Source organism: Marmota monax, unplaced genomic scaffold, assembly GCF_021218885.2.
Source record: "Marmota monax isolate L192 unplaced genomic scaffold, Marmota_monax_Labrador192_F-V1.1 WCK01_AAM20220418_F8-fsc00057, whole genome shotgun sequence".
Classification (NCBI taxonomy): Eukaryota; Metazoa; Chordata; class Mammalia; order Rodentia; family Sciuridae; genus Marmota; species Marmota monax.
The window spans coordinates 4,950,401-4,971,570 of record NW_026693933.1 but is presented as its reverse complement, the minus strand read 5'-3'; the positions used below and the strand labels follow the sequence as shown (position 1 = coordinate 4,971,570).

The window sequence follows — 21,170 nt, the reverse complement described above, 5'->3', positions numbered from 1 at the left end:
GCCATTTTTAGATGAAAATTCCCTTAATCATCTAATGTTTGTCCATGCAGTTACTATTATTTTTCAAGAATGTATTTATTTCAACTCTTCTTTTAGATAACTGATAGAAAATTAAGAGTTTCCTGTAATAAAAACAAAATTATTCAGGTAGTAAAAATCTCCAAGTCCTCATGTTAACTGGATTCTGAAAAATGTATTACTATTATAGAATGTGTGTGAGATTTTTTTTAAAAAAGGAAAAATCATTTATAGGATTTGCTTTGCAGTTCAAAGTTGTTTTAAGCTTTGCATTTATGTTTTGTTAAAAATCTTGCTTTACAATATTGGCTCATGTTATTCCTAGTAAATGATTATTTTGTCATAGCAACCTCTTTTCCAAGGGGGGAGTGTTTTATTTGCTGCCATCTAAAACCATAGCTCTACACCCACTCAGATGGGAGCATAACATTTACAGCAAATGTCACAACATCTATTATGAAACAACAGGCAGATGAGTCATGTGAGATTGGGGCAAAACAAGTGACATTTCATATGATTTTAGAACATTTAACCTTATTATTAGAATCCTTTTACAGAATCATTTGCATCTACTGGAAAAAATATTTAAAAAATAGCAGAGCAAAGATAGCCACTGATGTTCAACTAGAAATAAACCAGCAGCTTGGCTACTGTTAAAATAGCTATCAAATAAATCTACCAAATCTAAAGTAATGATGCTGATATCCATGGAAACACATTTGAACCCCCAGGCCCACAATAATAATAATAAAGAAACTAGATAGGTAAAGACATCTCTGACTGCAGTTAGAAATAGAAACCCCTGAAGTTTAAGCTCCCCAACCAAGTTTACAAATGAGTGAAACAAGTAGCTCCAGCAGTCTTAGTTCTGCGACTGACATATGTAAGAAATAGTAGAAATGGAACAGAAGCGGTCAGAGCAGATGGAGACTCACTTTCACATGAGGGCTGCTGGCTTGAAGACAAACAAGCTAATGAGTTTTCCCTACCGGGAGTCAGCACTGATAATAACAACAAAAATGAACTTATTCCTAACTTTACAATTTACCACCTGCCTTCTGAACACAGATGCCTTTCAACCAAGTTGTTGGTGTAGGCATTATTACCTTTTACTAGATCAGGAATCTGAGAGTCAGTGGAAATTTGGTGACTTGATCACTCATCATGAGTGGTTGGTTTTGCAGTCAGGTTCATACCCAGCCTCTGAATTTCCCCTCTATGTGCTCTATTACTCTGTGCTGTTTCCCAAGAATGGACTTATGGATACTTTCTCCTTTGATTTCTATTTTCCCTTTATCTAAATTAGGCAGGACCTGTGAATTCTGAGATGGAAAAATTTGTTTTCAACTGGGGCTCAAGAACTTTAGATATAACCTTACATATCTATTTCCTACTCAGCAAAAGGGGGTAGAATCCCATTCATTTACAAGGGCTCTGAATGAATGGGTCGGCATGCTTTCCTATTTACAGGTCATGGACTAGGCAATTCATTCAAATGCACACTATTATACTGCCATAAAATAAAATTTGCCTCTGCTGCTTTAGCAAAGATAGCAGAAGAAATCTGCTATCTGTAAATGATGAAGTATGCAACTAAATTCATGAGCATAAAATGATGTAAATAATTTGTACCCCCAAATTTTCTGTTGCTATGAAATCATTCTTCTATTAATCTCAAAAGACATCTGTAAAAATCATAAGCAATTCTAAATGATGTTTAATCAAGTATAGCTAAAAATATTTTTTCTTTCTCTGGTTTAGGTAGAAACATTTAGTGTTACAAAGCTAGGATATTAATTTGCTGACAGTCTGGGTCTGAATTCTGCTGCCTCCTCGTCTATCCAGAATGAATTACACTACAGATCTCTGAAAATGTAATGCAGCAGAAAACCACATGTTAGCCATCAGGGTTGCATTTTTTGTTCTGGGCCACAGAGAGGCTACCCATCAGTGCATAAAGGTCTGCCCACCTGGCCTTTTGGATCATAGTTCAGGCACACAATTAATTCATTATGAGGTAAGTCACTGCTTGCTTTTGAACTAGTCTTTCCAACTTTGGAGGTGAATGTCCTGTCAATGACCTGAAGAAATACCTCTACCCTTTTAAACTCCATTAAATCACATTTCCTTCTGTTTTGTTTTGTTTTTCTTTTTTTTTAATGGTGGGGGAGAAGGAAAAGTTTGTAGTGACAGAATATATTGAACAATTAACTGAAAAGCTAAGGCATCTAAACAGATAATTTGGGAGAGCAAAGGGTTTAGGAATATAAAGCAGAACCAAACCATATAAGCAAACTCCATGAATTTATATTCTCTTTTATTTGTATATGTGTGTGTGCTGTGTGTATATGTATGTGTGTGTATGAAGTTCACACAATCTTGGAGATTTAATTTAATAGATCATAAAAAGTTTGAAGTAAAGATAAAAATCTATTTCCAATCTTATCACTGTGTATCTCTTGGCTGTTCTTTATGTCCTGTTAAGTACTATATCCTCATATATATGCATTTATGATGATGAAATATATATATCAGCTTCTTTAGTAACTATTAAACCGTATCTTTCCTCTTCCTCCTTCTGAAAGGTAATCATCACACTAAATTTTGTGCTCATCACCCTCTTGCCATTTTAAAATAAACTTTTTACTACATATTCCCAAACAATATTATATCACTAATTAATTAAATCCTAATAAAATATAATCATAGTCTAAGTGGTCTTCTGAAACTTACTAGATTGACAAGAATTATATATAAGAATCATATATGCTACTGAAGGTAGTGGGAGTGAGTTTCTTTCAGTTTCCAAGGGCATAAAATCCATACATGGACCCATGAGAACTTATATCCTTTGGTGTTTATGCAGTTACTGAGAATCATATTATTAAAATTGCAACCATACTTTTTAAAAACTATTTGTAAATGATTTTTTCTTTTCTTAGAAATTAATTAAAGTGTTGAAGAAAACCACCTAATATTGATAATATAAACACATGAAGCAACCCAATATTCCAATAATCTTACTTATGTCTCTGGGTCATAAAATTTGTGGAATATTTATTCCACCTAGTATGTTTTTGAAAAGATACAAAGAGGGGTGACAAGATGACAAGAAACAAGAAATAGATGAAGGAACTAGAGATAATGCAAATGTCTGAATATTATTCTTCAAGTAACTGAAAGATCACCACAAGAAAGAACATCTCCCTTTCCTACTTAAGTCCCTTGAAAAATTGAGGGCAATTTTTGAGATCTGGAATGAAGGACTGTACTTCTAGGGGGATTCACATTTGCCTTTCATAAGCACCTGGGAAACTAGAAATATTTGGCCACTGTAAACCAAACTAACAACTAGAGGTTGTGTGATTTGGGGGACATAATACCATACAAGGACAAACTTGTGGTTACAACTTCTCAGTATTTGCCTCCTCCTCTGCCCTGAGCCAAGCCTGCTGTGGGGTGAGCCACTCACCAATGTAGTAGAGATATGGGCCTTCTGGGTCCCAGCTTGGTGTTGGGGGAGGGCGGGGACAGGGGTTACCTCTTAAATTATCCTCCTTGGCAACACTAGGCTTTGCTTTCTATCTCTTGACTTTGTGAGGCCAAGGAAACCAAAGCTCAAACTCAAGCACACAAATGTCCTTAAAGTAAAAGCAACTTCACTGGCTTCCATCCTTTACGTATCAAGGACAACATCTGGGTTTCTGCCTGAACTACATTTTAGCCTAATAATTTCATAATGTACAATAGTTTATTACACAGCCATATGTGTGTATTTGTGCGTGTATGATACATGCGAATTTACAGAACAACTGATTCATGGCGTAATGTCTGAAAGATATTCCTATTGGTCAAGATAACTGTTTAAAATCAACTGGCTTGTGTCAGGAGACAGTGGAGTAAGTTCCTTTAAAGGCAGACATGTTCTGGTTGAGGTTGGATAATCACATGGCAAAAAAGCAATAGGTGCAATCCAAGAATGTGAGATTTCAACAGTTGCTATCAGACACAAAGTACGATGACTCTATATGACACAAGAAATATGTCACAGTTATGTATAGGGAGTGATCACACCACCTTTCCTTGCCCAGAGGAATGCACAGTGAAGGAGGCATTTTAATGACAGAAAAATTAAGACTTTCAGTCAATGGACGGTGACCTCCAAACAGTGAGTTCCGTGAGAAAGGCTACTTTCAGACTCCTGGCTTCGCTTGGTCTAATACTTAAACTACAAAAATTCTTGTCAGCTCACATTTACTTTCCTCTTATCTTGTATCATTAATTACAACAAATAAATAATGTGACTTTAAAGTAATTTCTTTTAACATGTCATCATTAAAGGATAGAGTACTTATTTATCTCTATATGTCCATCACCAGGTAAAAATGACTGGCATGTAATAAGTACTTAGTAAGTGTTGGCTTGGTGGCGCTCAGTGCCCCTTGACTACAATAAAAGCACTTCAATTATTGTTCACTACTCTTTAAGTCAATTGGATAAAATTCATCTAGTTGCTAGTTGAACTTCTGAGAGGATTGTGTGAACTTGTTTTTACTTACTTATGGGTTTAATCCCATCAGAACAACCAATAATCAAACAGAAATAGCAAAATGTACACTTTGTGTACATACTCAGGATCACTAAGAATATTTAATTTGAGGATTGTATTTCAGCACTTCCCAAACCCTGCTTGTTATCCAAACATCCCAAAGTGTCTCATCCATAAATAATATCAAGTTCACTCCATCCCATATAAAACATATTTATTTATATCAGTTAATAAACAACTGTTATTTCTCTTATAGGTTTAAAACATATAAAATTACGAAAAATCACTTTGTATGAGGAAGCTAATCAGGGAACCAGTTTGTAAAAGAACCAAAGAAAAAGGGTCTTACCTCTGCATGAGGAGTAGGGGGCAAAACCGAAGTCTCATTTTCAGTAACACTTCCAGTTGGCCCATTGTTGGGTGAACTGGGGCCAGACCCTGGAGAACTGCTACTGACTGAGGATTCTGAAAAACATTGCAAAATATTTATGAACAATATACCAAGATGAACTTTAGTTACTGTGACTTACAGCACTAGGCATGATTTTATCTTACTCCTAAGTGAGTGACAAGTACTGTTTCACTAAACAAAAGAACTAGGGAAGTTTATGGAATGTTTCTAAAATTTCTATTACTCTCTCTTTCCTTCTGTATTCACTGTAAAAACTACAACATAGTATTCAACAATTTCTAGAGAAGTAAAAAGATAACAGAAATAATCATAATGAGGGAAAGAAAGTAAAGAAAGGAATCTTACTTGCTTTTGTGTTATCATAAAAAAAATAAACAGTGATAGAGATGATGAACTTGCACACATCAGAAAAGCAAGTCATCAACACATGGAACTCAGAGCAGTTCATGCTGTGTTTGAAGAAAACTGCTTAAATGCTAAACTATAAACTACTCGTCATTGTATATGCTAATGCTGTACCTTATCATATAGTGCAAGCAAGTCGGAGTTGTATAAAGAAAATATAGTAGTATGTAAAATCTCAACCCTGCATCAATGACCTTATACAACATAATCTGACCTTCACTTTGTACAACTTATTGTCCAGAAGATGAAATGTTGCCTAAATTTAATGTGAAATCTTAATACCAAAAAGAAGAAATTCCTTTGAACAAAACTTAGATAACAACAACACAGACTATTTATTTAACTAATCTCTTTCTTCTTTAGGCATAAAATTCACACACATCAATTTATGAAGAAACTAATGTATTTACTAAATATCTAATTAAAAAATAGAAATTTCCAATTCCTAGAAATCCAGCTGGAGAAATCATCTTATCAGACCTTGGAAAATTACTAAGTGAGGTCTAATTAATTCCTCATCATAATTTGTTTAGTTCAACAATTTTCATTTGCCTCATCCTTACATTGTGTAAACCCAACTCTGCCCAAAAGAACTTGCCTCATACTTTTCAGAGATTGAGGGCGTCTGATCTGGTTTCCACTAGCATCTTTTCTCTGTCCTACAGTCTTCTTATGCATTTTGTAGGTAAACTGTTTCTCCTACAGTGCCTACCTTGTAAGTCCTAGCAATGTGGCTTGTTATTAACCGCTCTCTCTCAAATGGCACCAAATATGAAGGCTTTTGACAAATCTGTCCTCATCCTCTTAATCATTTATATAGTAACAGTTTCCACTTCCATGTTCATTATTCCATCTCACATTTCCTCCTCCTCCACCTATTCCCCCAAATGGACATTCACCTAACTTTGTGGCCTTATCCCTTTTCTCTTTCCTTTGTCAAAGCGACTCAATATGGTGACTTTAAATGTCATTTTTAGGCTGAATATTCTCATGAAAATTTTATTTCTTGCCTTAAATGCTTCATAAATTTCAGCCTGAATTCCTATGGAATGCTGGATACTTTCAATCTCCCATGACAATGCTTTCTTATATTCAATGTTTCCTGCTTGTCTTTGTATTTTATTACCCACCCCCTGACGTCATCCTCACTCTCTTCTTCACCCTAAAGAGTTAGTAGGGTTTGTCCTTTATATTATCTCTCCTCTATGTCTCACTGTAATGATTTTACAATACGTATTCATTATTCTCTCTTGAATTGTGGCAAAATTATTCCTGAGTCACTACAGAAGTCTCCCAAAACATTCTTTCAAACTCTTGCCAGAAGGATCTTACTAAGACAACTTTCACCATGTCCATCTGCTCCAAAAGGGAGCCCACTATTATTTCCTACCATTGCCCTTTCTGCACAGTCACATGCAATCACATACTCTCCATAACTAACCTTCTCCCATTCCAGGTCTTTTTATCCTCCTTTCTCCCACTCACTTCATTGCAGGCCAATCCCACTTGTAAACTAAAAAGTTTGTCATGTACCATCTGTGGCCCAGACAACAGGCGCTCCCAAGGTCCACACAGTATTTTCTTGCCTTCCCTCAAATCAACCAATTACTTTCAATCTTCTATTATAAATATTTCTCTACTCAGATATGCATTGCCATTGGTGACAGAATTCTGATCCTGCCTGTTACTTATTGTAGCATTTGAACAAGTTATTAGTATTATAAAATGCTTGAACACATCGTGCTCACTGTCTTTCTGTTCATATTTTTTGCTTACATTTTGATTAATTTGGTCTTTTTCATCATTGTCTTTTATCTTGATGGCTCTTCTTTTAATCAAGCAAGTGAAAATTAAAACAAAAATTCTTAACTTCCCTTATCTTTCCAGTTATAAGTATGGTTTCCCATGAAAGTCTGATTACCATTTCATTTATATTTCCATATTTTCAATTTTTTCCCATTTTTTTTAAAAAAAACTATTTCCTTAAAACTTCTTGACTTACTGATTTGAAATTCTATTGTGAAATTTGAAATTCTATTATTATATTATTTTATTTGATATTCAAACAAAAGTATTTCTTTCTTTATGTAGAAATCACTGTACTAAGCATTAAAAGTTAAGGCAGCAACTGCTGTAACAGGAGTCTACATCATCACACAGGATAGGAACTGGGAAGAGACAGCAATTACTTTCCCAGTAACACTGAGAAAAATATTAGAGAAGGTATGATATTGAAAAAGTGTAGTTCATGAAATGGGGCAACAGAGAAGAGAAGAGGGGTAGAAAGGGCCCTGCAGGCACAGGTGTCCATGCTGAAAACTTTTTTAAAAACACAGCTTTGGGGAATCAGAGGAACAGAAGGCACTTGAATCTGAAAAAGGAAAATAGCAAGTGGTTTCCACACATCAACTGTAGTGATTTGAAAGGCGGCATGGGTTTAAGAAGAGTATACACTTAAACCCATGAAATGCAGAAGAGAGTGAAGACACAGAGGAAACAGAATGACAGCAATGGCAATTTAACTGCCATTGCACCATGGTGGCTTCTGATAGATGACTGAAAGTATTTACTATTAAGATCCAAATACAGCTCATCCAAATGTGATGAAAACTGGCAGAGAAATGGGAAATAGGACAGGTGAAGACAGCTGTGTCTTGATAGTTCAGAGCTGCCAAAGGCATTTAGAGTAAGTGCAGCATACCACTTAAAAATATCTAGCAAAGCATCACAAGTGCTGGCTCACAGGCCAGAGATGTGTGCTTGCAAATGCACTAATTCCTCTTCAAATACACATGATTTCCTGAAATAATGTATGAAAAATGGAGTTACTGCCTCACAAAATTAAGAAAACCCATCATATTTTAAATATAATGAAACTCAAATGAGAAAATTACCATGTCAGAGCCCTTATAAATGAGAACTAGCCATGATTCAGACAGGCTTAAAGATAAATTCCATAGTAATTTTTAAGGAGGGAAAAATGTGGACAAAAGTTGTAACCAAGAAGAGACTAATAGGAAAATAGAAAAGAATATGGGTGTAAATATGAGGATAGATATTAAGATTATAATGTAGAAAAAGATAGAAACATGCACACTTTTCTCTTTTCAAGTTTTTCTGTTAGTGGGAATCTACACTCTCCAATTAGAAAAAACACCTATCTTCATTTACATCGGGCAATTGAGATGTTTATTGTTCTTTTACATTCATTAAAACAGATTCACTCCCCAACCACCCAATCCCACAAAGGACCTCTATTATGAAAAATGTCTTCAGATTCTTTTTTACTTAACATATGATAATATTTCTTGAAAAAAGCCTATGATTTCAAACTTAGAATTAAATTAGTACTAATTAGTGATTATACTGATAATGATAAACAAACATAAACTTTCATAAAAGTTTTATATATTGTTCATTTCTTTAATATTCTTAATCCCTCAAGGAAAAATTTTCCCACTGCGATCACCAATACTCTTCTGCCCATAAGAATGCCAATCTATCAGAATTAATAGGAGATAATTATTTTTTTCTCAAACAGCCTATCATACTGTTAAGTTGCATTTGTATTTTGTAACCAAATATACTTTTCCATCTCCACTTCCACATTCTTTCCGTTACCTCCCTATACTAGACACTGACATGGCCAAAAGAGAGAAAGAAAATAAGTCATGTTTTCAAAACAAACTAAGGATAATATTCCAGGTAGTTATAGTGACACATACCTGTAATCCTTGCTACTCAACAGGCTGAGGCAAGAGGATCACAAATTCCAGGCCCATCTGGCAACATAGGGAGACCATGTCTCAAAATAAAATGAAAGGGACTGGGGATGTAGCTCAGTGGTAGAGCACTTGGCTAGCGTGCATGAGGCCCTGGGTTTAATTCTCAGTATCGAAAAACAAAACAAACAAAAAAAACTGGTCTTGGAGAACTACAACTGACTGACTACACTGGCAAAAGCACAATTTTTTTTGAGAATGGAGAAAAATGGTTGCAGATCACCACTTCTTTCTTGAGGCAACCAGAGGAAAAGACCAGGTATAATGCATGGCTCTAAGAAAGTAATTGATAAACAGTAGTCAGTAATACTTTGACTAGCCTTTTTGGTTCTCGAATCCTTAGGTCTTCTCTCATTTCATACCAGGTCCAACTGGGACTAAGGGGGTTTGTAAGACATCAGGTTGAATTTCCTAACCTGTTCACCCCACTACTAACCAGGCAGCTAAAAAAATATGAACTCTTCCATTTGAGACTAGTGAAAATGACAGTTTCTTCCCCTTCATAAAAAGCAATATATCCCCCTCCTGCCATAAGTCCCAATTCACTAGTAAACACATAAAGTCATTTATGAGTTCTGTAAATTTGTTGAAAAGTCAAGGTCTTGCTGTTCCACATAGTTTAATTTTCCCAGATGCATTTTGTACATTCGTGTCTGAGCATGGGGGAAGTGTTCTTCTTGGACCTCCCTCTGCTTATTTCTGATCAGATTTCATTAAAAGTTATAGTCTCCTGGTTGGCATTCCCAAAATGGACTGCCTGTTTCTGAGAAGAATAAGGTGGCTTTGGTATTCCCTGGGCATGCCTTGATTGACACATAGTTCTGTTTTTTCATTCATTTCCTGTTTAACACAGTTGGTGAATGCATAGCAAGGTTTACTGAACTATTTGTGAGTTTTCAATAAAATTTACTTTCAAGAAATATTTCTCCTCACATTAACTTTTAATATGCACCATGCATATTTATTCTAAACTAGTTTTTAAAAATTCCTGCTACCAGCATTTGTTAGTGTATGACTGATCAATCCTCAATTACCTGTCACCTCAAACATTCGCTTCTTGAATGAAGTGACAACATTTCCATCCTTCCGCCTGAGTAAGGGGCTGCTTCTCCTCTCTGCCACTTTCTGTTTTAACCTGGACCGCACCTTCAAGTTGGGCTCAGAGGCTGGGGATTGAGACAAAGAAAATAGATAAAAATTAAAAAATAAAGAGCCATTTGCTCCTGTGTTTAAAGAAAAAGTCTAAACCTTTCCTTGCTCCCTTCTCATTCTCAAATTTAAAAACCCAAACATGTACATAAGGCATTGACTCTAAAATAATTAAACAGACACATATAGTGATCATTTTTTATAAAACACGTGAAATGTTTTTCTACTTATCTAAACATTAATGTGCAAAGGGAGGAAAAAATCAGTTTTCTACTTAGTTCATCTAGTAGGATTGGGATCGTTCATGGGAAGTTTAATCACTAATCATGTTTGGTTCAGAGTAAGATTTATTATACTTCATTGTCAGGCCTCTTAATTCTCTCAAGGGTGAAACTCAATAACCACAAAAGCAGTAACTTAATGTGATTTTTGAGACTTTGACCTGACTTCTGGTAATAAGAAGACACCTCTGTAGCATATAATTTATGTCTAATTCTGACTCCTGGAATATTTCTTTGTCAGTAGTTTCTAACCTAAAACCCTGGGAAAACATACTCAGTGAAATAACACCACACCAGCCAGAGTCACTGTGAATAAAACTTTCTATGTACTCATTATACCATCATCTAGAAAGGGAGACTGACCAAGTCTTAGAAGTGAAAGTCTGAAATTAGGTTACCCAAAATACATACAAATATTATTTATTATATTAAATATTATGCTATTATTTCTTTGGTTACATTATTCTAAATAGTGAAGCTACAGTTTTCATTTATTAGGATTTTAAAATCAAATTTTAGAAGAATGGAAACATTGGATTGGGTCTCTGTGATAGAAGTCGATGATGATGATAGAAAGGGTATTTTTAATGATGATGGTGGTGACAGAAAGGGTATTTCTCATGACAACTAATATTAATATCATGCTTTCTATGTTCCAGTACTGTTCTTATCAATATTAACTTGTTTGACCCAAAGAACATCCATATGGCATAGATATTGTTTATAATATGATAATACTGGTAAAATAAACAAAAAAACCCAACCAAACTACAGAGGATAAGTAACTTGCCCAAGGTAACAGGGGTAAAAGTGATCTGTACCCAAGTAATCTGGTCTTTTCTAAATATTGAAGATAATGCTCCTCTACCTTTCCTTAAGAATAAACAGTATAAAAATTGTAAGATAACTTTCCAAAGCACCACTATCTGAAGCAGATACAATGTAATAATACAGCTGGACTTCTTAATTAGTGAAAGAACTTTTGTTTTTTAAGGAATTTATATTTTTGCCAGACAAATGAGATCAAAAGGGGACCTTACACTCTTTCCCCTTCTTTCACTTTCAGGCTTCAAACATTTATAATTATTTTTCTCTGTTTTTCTTTTTTCCATTATCTGTAGTTTTATACTAGTACTGAAAATTCTTCTATTTGCTTTCTTGGAACTGGCTAGGTGAAATGAAGACTGGATCAAATACATAAAGGACAGAAAGTTTCTGTTTTGTTTTGTTTTTTGTTTGTTTGTTTTTAGTATGTGTATGTTGGGTACCTGATTTTATGCCTGAAAATATTGAAAAGGTAAAAAAGTGAAGGCCTGAAAAATATTGTAAAAGTAGAAAATAAAGAGGTGGGGAAGAGACCAGGGGCTGACAACAAGATGATCAGTGTGACAGAGAACTGAAATGTGTTACCGTTCCTTTCATAACTTCTGGGGCTAAAAGCCCATTTTACCAAAGTGCATAAGACTGAATCTCAACTGCTAACACCTCACTTACCCAGGCATAAAGTAAGAAAATAGGACTGTATTAATTTACTTAGTTTTGTTGCCATGTACACATTTATTTTAAAATTCATTTAAAATATCAATCTTAACTCTAAAAAATCTGCAAAGTTTTTTCTTAGAAGAAAAATGAGGTACTAGGAGTCTCTCGGTGCTAACTACATTGACATCCTCTCTGCAGCTTTGTCCGTAACCTTGGGACCCAAATCACAGACTCTCAGATATAGACAGAAATTTATGATGGAACCTAATAGATTAAATGCTACAAACTCGCTGTCCATAGAAAGTCAGTTGCAGTGGGTGGAATAGCAAAGACAGTGCATCTTCAGGGAGCAGATGTGGGGTTGAGTCTGCACCTCATCCCTTCCCAGCTAGGGGATTCTCAATGAGACTCTAGTACTTCCTGAGCCTGATCATTCATTTGTGAAACAAAAACTAATACTCTTCCCACTTTCCCCAAGATATGGTCACCCACGCAGAACCTGAGAAGAACTAAGATCTAGCTGAATGCAAAAGGAAAGAAAAAGCGTATGGAATCTATTTTATTAGCAGTACTGGTGATGGTTACCCAGCTAGGAATGGCTGAGCCAGGACTGAATGCCAAATCTCCTGATTCTCAGTCTTGTCTTCCTTTTCCTAACACACTGCACCAGCTGGGACTCGGTGTCCACAGTCAAGACACAAAACTGATGACAGCTTGAAAAAACAGCAAATATCATTTAAACATTCAACGAGAAGCCTAGAATTTCACAGACCCTTCATAAAGAAATGATTTTCAAGTTTTGGTAGATAGCTTTTACTCTCATATCTATTTGAGGAAGAGCTGAACATATTAGCTCTTCAGGAAGCAAACTCCAGAATAGGAATAAGGACTGCATTCTAGTCTTGCATCTACCATCTAATTTAAAAAAAAAACAAAAAACACTGACCTTGAAAAATTCATAGACTCATTGAACATCTGCTCATTTATCCAAATCAGCTAAGATGACACCCACATAATGCAGTCCTGGAGTTAAAGAGGTGTGCAAGTAAACACTGACTCCACACATTAGCTATCTAGCTTTGAATGGATTACTCGACATCTTTAAATCCCCATTTCTCATGTTATAATGGGGATTGCTGTATCTGGATTTTCTTCATCTGCCCAACAGATTCCATTTTTCTTCCTTCTCAGCACCCGTGGCAACTGGTTCCCAGAAGTACACCATTCTACGCCTTTGCTGGAGTTGTTAGATTTCTTCTGGACTCAATCTACTGACAGGATACACTGGTTGCAAAATGATCAAAGATCAGGGAGGGAAGAGTGTATCCTGTACTCTCTCAGGTATGGTGCTCACCATTGGCCATAGCTTTGCACCCTTCCAACTGCACCTCCCTCTGGAGGCACCTGATTCATGGCTTCAATTCTCTGACACTCAAGAACAATTTACTCCTCTTATTTCTCTAGTCCTGGGAATAGAAGTGGCTTCCTTCTGCAGCTATTTTCTAGTTCTTCCACATCCTTCCACAGTGCCTTTAACTCTGCTCACTTCATTGTAAGCAGTCCTTCATAAAAGTCTATGACCCACGCCACAGAGGCCTGTTTCTGCCAGGGCCCTGATTAATACAGTACATTGGAGGTAGCAGTCATGGTAGAATCAAAATGTCCTGAAAGGGGAAGTCACTGGGTCTCAACTAGGGAAGAGCTTGCCCCCAAGGGATACCTGGCAATGTCTGGAGATGTTTTTGGTCATGAGTATTGGGGAACTGCCAAATAGCTTAAAGAATTATCTGGATCCAAATGTCAGTAGTGCCAAGTCTAAGAAACCCTGGGGTGAGCAATCAGTGAATGGCAGTTATTAATAAGTCTGTTACTCTGGGATGATTAAAGGAGATAATAACAACTGTCAGAGATCCTCAAAAAGTATCCCCCAAAAGGGTAAGCGAAGACGATTAGAAATTGGAGAATGCTATATATACCTTGAAAATATTAAATATTTCCATAAATTTTACTCTCAGAAAGGAATATGAACATGTTTTTAATTTTTCTATTATTTCTATTTTAAAACTATTATTAACAGATAATAAGTGTGCATCCTTATGGCGCATAGTGTGATGTTTTGCTACCTTTGTACACTGTGAATTGAGCAACTCGTGATACTTAAATAATCCCTCATCTAAAAAAGTCATAATTTCTTTTTGAGCAGAACATTCAAAATCCTTTCTGCTAACTCTTGTGGATTATAATATGATATTGTTAACTACAATTACCCTCTGTGTAATAGAACACCAGCACATATTCCTCCTACCTGGCTGAGACTTTGTGTAACCCTCATTCTCTGATAACCACTATGCTGCTGTTTACTTCTATGGGTTCAGATATTTCAGACTCCACATGTAAGTGCAATCATGTGAATACCATTAACATTTCTAAAGAAAGCCAATCTAGTCACCATCTCTATTGGTAGGTGGAAACACGAGAAAGGCATAATTTTCAATTGTAGAGAGGATAATATTTGAGACACTGTGATTTTTTTCATCTTCATAAATTGAAGTCATAACTTTCTAAAAACTAGGAACTACTTATATGTAAGTGCAACATTAACCTGTTTTTGCAAAATATATAATACATAATTTCTGTAAAGAAGGGGCCCTTATCCAATGGTTTAAGGAAAAGATTCTGCCTAGATTTCAATACTGGTTTTGAGTCACCAGACCTATCTCAGGGGAGAAAATGAAGAATGGGAATGATAGCTAGCCATCATATAGTCCTTGCAATGCTCTATAAACTTACTACTAACAGTTTCAGAAGCCCATACACCAAAGCTCAGCATGATATGTACCTAAGCCCTAGAATTAATGACCCAGTGTGCTGACTCAGTTTGCAGTTAGAGTTAGTTCCATTTTTAATGCTCTGCTCTCCCCAGAGGCTGAAGACTTCTATGCTAGAAACTTACTAATGGGATGCTAATCCTCAGAGCCCAGAAAGAAATCACTAGATGGGGAGAAGTTCTGCTTATATGTGAATGCATTTTATGGCTACTTGCACTAATTATCTTTCTATTTTTACCCCACACCCATAACCATCTATATCTCAATTAATCACAGAAACAGAGAGCACACTTTCTACTTGCATATTCAATTAAATGCATTTTTCTGCTAAAATGATAAACTTGCAAAAATATTATGCATGAGACCCTGGGTTTGCAAAAAATTGATCTAGTGAAAACAACACTAAAATAAATGAGAAAACCTAAAACTTTTTATCTTCTCACTTGAAGGAAAAAAAAATTGAACTAAAGTCAACAAAACACGGAAAGAATGTTGCGCGAAGTAAAGGTATTTCAAATCTTTGTTCTCATATTGATCTGTATGGTTCAGACCAAACTTAGGGTATGAGAACAAAAACTGGGAAATAGATAGTGAAGTTAGGTAGTAGACACACAGGTTATAAAACCAGGATTCTAAGGTACAGTAAATGGCATCCTAGACTTGTCTTTTCACTAGGATGTGTGTGTGTGTGTGTGTGTGTGTGTGTGTGTGTGATAGTGTACATGGGAGTTCAGTGTCATGATCTGTTCGTGTAAACACACATACAAACACACAAACAACCTTTTGTAGAAGTATGCAGGCCTCTGACATAATGAGACCAGAGTCTTGATTTCAATGGTAATTCTTTCATGGACTAACCATATGCCAGATAAGCTGATCAATCTGTGGATCATTTCATCATCTATAAAAAAGGAATGACATTCCTTATCACACATCTTGGTAAAGGATTAAAGAGGTAGAAAAAGTTTAGCCAATTGGCTGTCACATTGATGTTGAATAAATGCATGCGTCATAAGGCTAAGAAACCTAGGTTAAAACACAATAAGCAAGATAAAAAATAACTAGAGGGATAGATGGCTCTGACTGGAAGACTCCTGAGCCTAATGAATGTTATCTATAAAAACAATGAAATAGCAATAATCCTTTTCTGAACTTTTACTTAGTATATTTAAAAGACTTTTTATTAATAATTGACTTTACATATTTTCCCTACTTTTTGAATTGATCTATTTATAAATTCTACTCTATTAATTTGTTTTTTAAACATATTGCAACACATTAATGTACTATATGGACATTATTTCTGTTCACTTTTAATCTTAGGTTATGACTACTCTTTACATCAATAATTTAGACAAAAAATGTCAATACTACATATCATAGTATGTGGAAAATCTCTGTTCTCATTGGAAATTATCAAAAGGTGAAAAAGAACTACTTCTCACTGTGATAAAATATTATTATTTATGTTAATACTATTTAGAACATACTATTTCCTAATACTAAGGAAGATAATTATTCATCAAGATTAAGCACTAGATTAATGTTTCTTTACACTAAAGAATGTTAACAAGATATTCAACAATTCCACCTGCCATGAACATTTAGCTCTAAAGGCTACTAAATGGAGGTCCAGCCTCCACTGTCAGCCTCCGATTCCTTTAGTGGCATTGTCCATTCTTTCTGAATGTACTGGACAGCTGTTACCTTATCCAATGGGCTGTTTTTCTCAAGAGTTTCTCCTGCTATCTCTCACTCAAAGGGCTGCCTTAAAAGTTGGCATTTCAAACATTCTGTCACTTGGAACCAAACGTGAAATCTATCACTTGCTTACTCTCTGTCCCTGATGATGATTGGGCCTCCTGGAATAGGACCTGCCCCTGTCTCTCCTCTTACTAGCCATGCAGAAATCCATGTCCCATGTGAACTGTTCAACTGAATACACATTACAATTAGGAAAGAAACTTTGGGGACAGAGTAGGAGCCTTTAATCTAGTTTATCAAAAGAGATAGGCTATGCTAATTATGAGTTTCATAATTAGACAAAAGCTATGTATTTTCAAAAGTAGAGTTTGGTAATAATAATGCAATAAATGTATCACAACTTATGCCTTTTTTTGGCTTGGGTAATATGAATCTTTAATGTTGTGAGTCAAGATTTTATACACTTTAATATTAAGGATCAAAATTTCTAATCTATTTTTAATTATAACAATTTAACAATATGAAATTCATATATAAAAGCCTTTTAAAAATCACTGGGGAAATTTTGGCTTCTAATAACTAGTCATATTTATAGAAATATATGAATGTAATTTCCTGAAGAACCCTTCAATTGAAAAATACTACTGCAAACATCTTTCCATTCTCTTACTGCAAGCATAAAAAAGTTTATTTGGTAAAAAAACAGTTATCCTTTTATAAAAATGATTTTGGTAAACATTACTTATATTACACAATTTACAGTGAAATCTTCTGAAAAGTGTTTATTTTGTAATCACATTTATTATTTTCTTCTGGTTATCCATGCCATACATGATTGAGATGCTTAAGACTAGGACAACTGAGGACACTTTCCAGCACATTTCCTTTGTGTTTTATTGTAAAAGAAATTGAAAGTGAGAACCAAATTGTATGTGTGGTTATGTGTCTCTTTCCACACAATTATATATTTAAAAAAATACATGGACATAGTTCACACTATTTATGAATATTTACGTATGATATATCTTATTTAAGTGTATGATAATGTTGAGTATGTAGTTGGTCTGTAGTGTTTTACTTTGAAAGACAGCACAGCGACACATATTATTGTGAATCTCTATGGCTATTCATATTTCCTTCCATCAGTTTAAAGATGAATTTAATTACTGGGTTACTTTCACATATCAGAACAAAAATACTGACCAATGACATCCTCCTAATGACTAGAAAAAATATACTAACAGGCATACATGGGAAAGAATATTCCTAAGTTACCTAAAACATCTCAGAATAGCATGAGAAGCTAGAGTGGGGACCTGGGTAAGGGAGCATGACCCCAAGAGGACTAATAGCTCTAGGATGGCATTTCCCTGCATCACCCAGTATGCCAGAACAGGGGCCCCTGGAGCTCAAAGCCCATGACAAGACACTCAGATGCCTCAACCTAACAGTGGTGTTATCAGCCAAGCAGCTTCTTAGTGATCAGCTGGCTTAGGTGGCTCTCGGCAAAACACATTTAATGAGTGAATGAATGAATGCAAAAAGTGCTAGTCAATACTGCCCTTTTAAAAAAAACTGGGACAAGGAGTGAATTATGGTTTTATTCAAAATTTTTGGACATTTTGCATACAATCTACCATTTTTAACAGATAAATATAGTTTAATCAAGCAATATGATTCTGGACAGAAACAAATTATAAGTTGTAAAATACTTAATTATTTTTATAGTTAAAATTAAAACCTCCTGTTGACCTGATTTTATTGTTTAATTAAATTCAATAAACAGCTATGAAATAATTATGAGAACCAAGGCTTCAAATTTCATGAGGAATGGAAGCATATTTAGTTATATTCCATTGTTCTTTTTAAGCATCAAAGCAATGCCTATTATACAGCATAAACCCACTAGTTATTTAAAGAAAGGAGGAGTTGAAGGATGGGGAAAAGGGTGTGTGAAATGCTCAGGCATCTGCCTCAGAGATAAGGTGGACAGCTTTACTGCTAATGCCTAGCAAGAGTGAACATCAGCCTGGCTATGATCAATGCCCTGTGATAAGTATAAGCAGAGCATTGTGGCTGTAAAGAAGAGCTTCATTTGCTTTAAAGGATGACGCCCCAGGGCTGAGTGAAATGCTGACAGATAACAGTGGGAGGGGAGTACAGTGCTAAGCAAAGGGAACAACCATATCCCACACCCTAGGGAGGATGCCCACAATTTTGAGAAATGAGGACTAGACATGGTGCTGGGAAAAGGAATATCAAATGAAAATATATACACTTAATATATGTCTTTAAATCCTCTCTCTTTTTGGCTCTTTTCTCTCAATATATAGTTCATGCTTAAATCTTTCACATTCAAATAGACACAGATCTTACTTTCTATTTCCTGCATTTGAATTTTAATTCAAGTCAAGCTTTATTTTTTAAGTAGCTTTGTACTTGCCACCATCATTTCCTTAACCTCAAGACACTACAATGTGGTTCAAGTACTCACTGAATCACTGAAACTACTATATTGCAGAGAGTGCTCAGAACAGTGAACACTGTGATAGATTTTTTTTTGTCTGCTCTTAGTACCTAACAACTACATAGGTTCATGATAGCAGTCAATAAAATGTTTTTAAAGGAATGAATGCATGTTTATAAATGTATCCAAGCATGAAAGGAAACTTACATTAAAAGTCTGGATTTAAAATGTTGAGAAGTAGTTGAACTTCTTTTTTTTAATGCCTAAGAATTTTGTGATGCTGAATGTTATGGCAAGAGGTCTTATAGATCAGATGTGGAATGCAGAAGGAATTTCATTTTTCTGGCAAGCATCACAAATACCATGCTTTGGAGTCAAGGGACTCCATATCCCACACAGCTTAAAACGCCTTCATATGCTAATTCTTTTATGCTTTAATTTTTCAAATACAAAGTATTTTTTTAATTTTCCCACATAACATACATACTATTTTAAATAAAATGTTAAAAATAGTCCTATTTGTGGATGGAAACTCCTATTGTAGTCCATATATTTATATCTACATGAGAAAGTTATTAAGTGCCTATTATGAGTTCTTTGAAAATGCTGGGGAATACAATACCAAATAAGCTATATTTTCCTCAAGGTTTGCACAATTGAGTAGAGAATTTTACTTTTAATATAGAAATTAATGCACAGAAGTGTGTCCAGGTATATTTGGGCATATATACTTGTCATAAAGAACACAATGAATATTGGAGACGAAGGGACCAAGTAAAGCTTAACAGAGGGGGAGCATGTGTCAGCTGAGCATTTAGAGATGACCCAAAGAAAAAACATTTAGTTTTTTTCCAAATGCAAGGAGCATTTGGAAAACCAGGTGTTAAATAACTTGTGTGAGTGCAAAACAGAAACATTTGTCCATGAACTTCCAGTTTAGTAGCTCTAGGACCTCTATAAGGTGGTGGAGGCAAGAGAGAAGGCTAGGGAGGCGGGAGAGGTTGTGCTTGCCATGGAAGAACTTGTCTTGTATGTCACAGAAGAGAATGTAAAAGTAAATGTTTTTTTAAATAAGCGGATAGGAAGACTAGATTTAAATTTTAAAAGATAAATGGCTTAATGGACAAATGAATATGAAAACAGAGAAAGGTCAGTAACTGGGGATTGAAATAAATGGGAATGAATTAAAACAGCAGGCTTGATTAAAAAAAGAGGAGGCTTCAGAACAAACTTTATCTGATAAGATAAAGGAGAACTAAGAGCTCCTTGCAGCTCCCATGTTTCTGGATTAGGTCACCATGAAGAAGAGTCTCTCTAGGGAATCACATCATTTTGCTTAGTTCAGGTGGCTTTCTGGTCAATCTTGTCATATACACATATTTTTAACAATCCACTTCTTGCTACTTAGAATGCTCCTTCTCTTAATTTTAAGCCTTCAGGTGCAATCACTAGTCTGCTTGGCTCTTCAAAATTCAAAACCCTCTACTATCCCCACTCCCAGCAGAATACAACAGACACTAGTATGGCAGTATGTAAAAACGTGGATGTGTAACCAATGTGATTCTGCAATCTGTATACGGGAGAAAAATGGGAGTTCATAACCCACTTGAATCAAATGTATGAAATATGATATGTCAAGAGCTATGTAATGTTTTGAACAGCTAATAAAAAAGACTTATATGTTAAGATATCTAAATTGATGAAATACTCTTAAATAAATCTAATAATATCTTAACTATAAAAAAAAAATTCAAAACCGCTCTGACATTAGGTGTCCTGCTTCGGCAGTGCCAGCAATGAAGGAGCAGCACTAACTTCCCACCAACAGGTATCTGTCTTCTACCCAGATACCACCTCATCTCTTGCTCTTTTCCCCTTTCAAAACCTTCTAAGTCCTTAAGGAGATTATTATTATCTATTTTCCTTTGTAAATTTTGACTTTATAAACTTTGTGGTTTTGGAATGTTCTCGGTAATTCAGTTCTGCCTCAATGGAATCTGCAGCTTTATTCCACCATAAATCATGACTTTTCCTTTTAGTGTGTATTTATAAGGAAACACTATTATCTCTGTCAAAGTATATAAAAGGCAAAA

At 35.2% G+C, this 21,170-nt stretch overlaps 1 protein-coding gene across 23 annotated transcripts in view; it reads right to left on the bottom strand.

The window, feature by feature from the left end:
* Hdac9 (histone deacetylase 9) overlaps positions 1–21,170 on the bottom strand; it is an 857,477-nt gene that overhangs the window by 343,361 nt on the left and 492,946 nt on the right. For 18 of the 23 annotated variants that reach the window (XM_046463549.2, XM_058585330.1, XM_058585328.1 and 15 more), the window contains 2 exons: positions 10,201–10,332; positions 4,917–5,032 (listed from right to left, as the gene is read on the bottom strand). In XM_046463549.2, coding sequence (XP_046319505.1) covers positions 4,917–5,032; positions 10,201–10,332 — 248 coding nt within the window. The remainder of the gene's footprint in view (positions 1–4,916; positions 5,033–10,200; positions 10,333–21,170) is intronic. The other 5 variants (XM_046463547.2, XM_058585326.1, XM_046463546.2 and 2 more) reach the window with 1 other exon arrangement.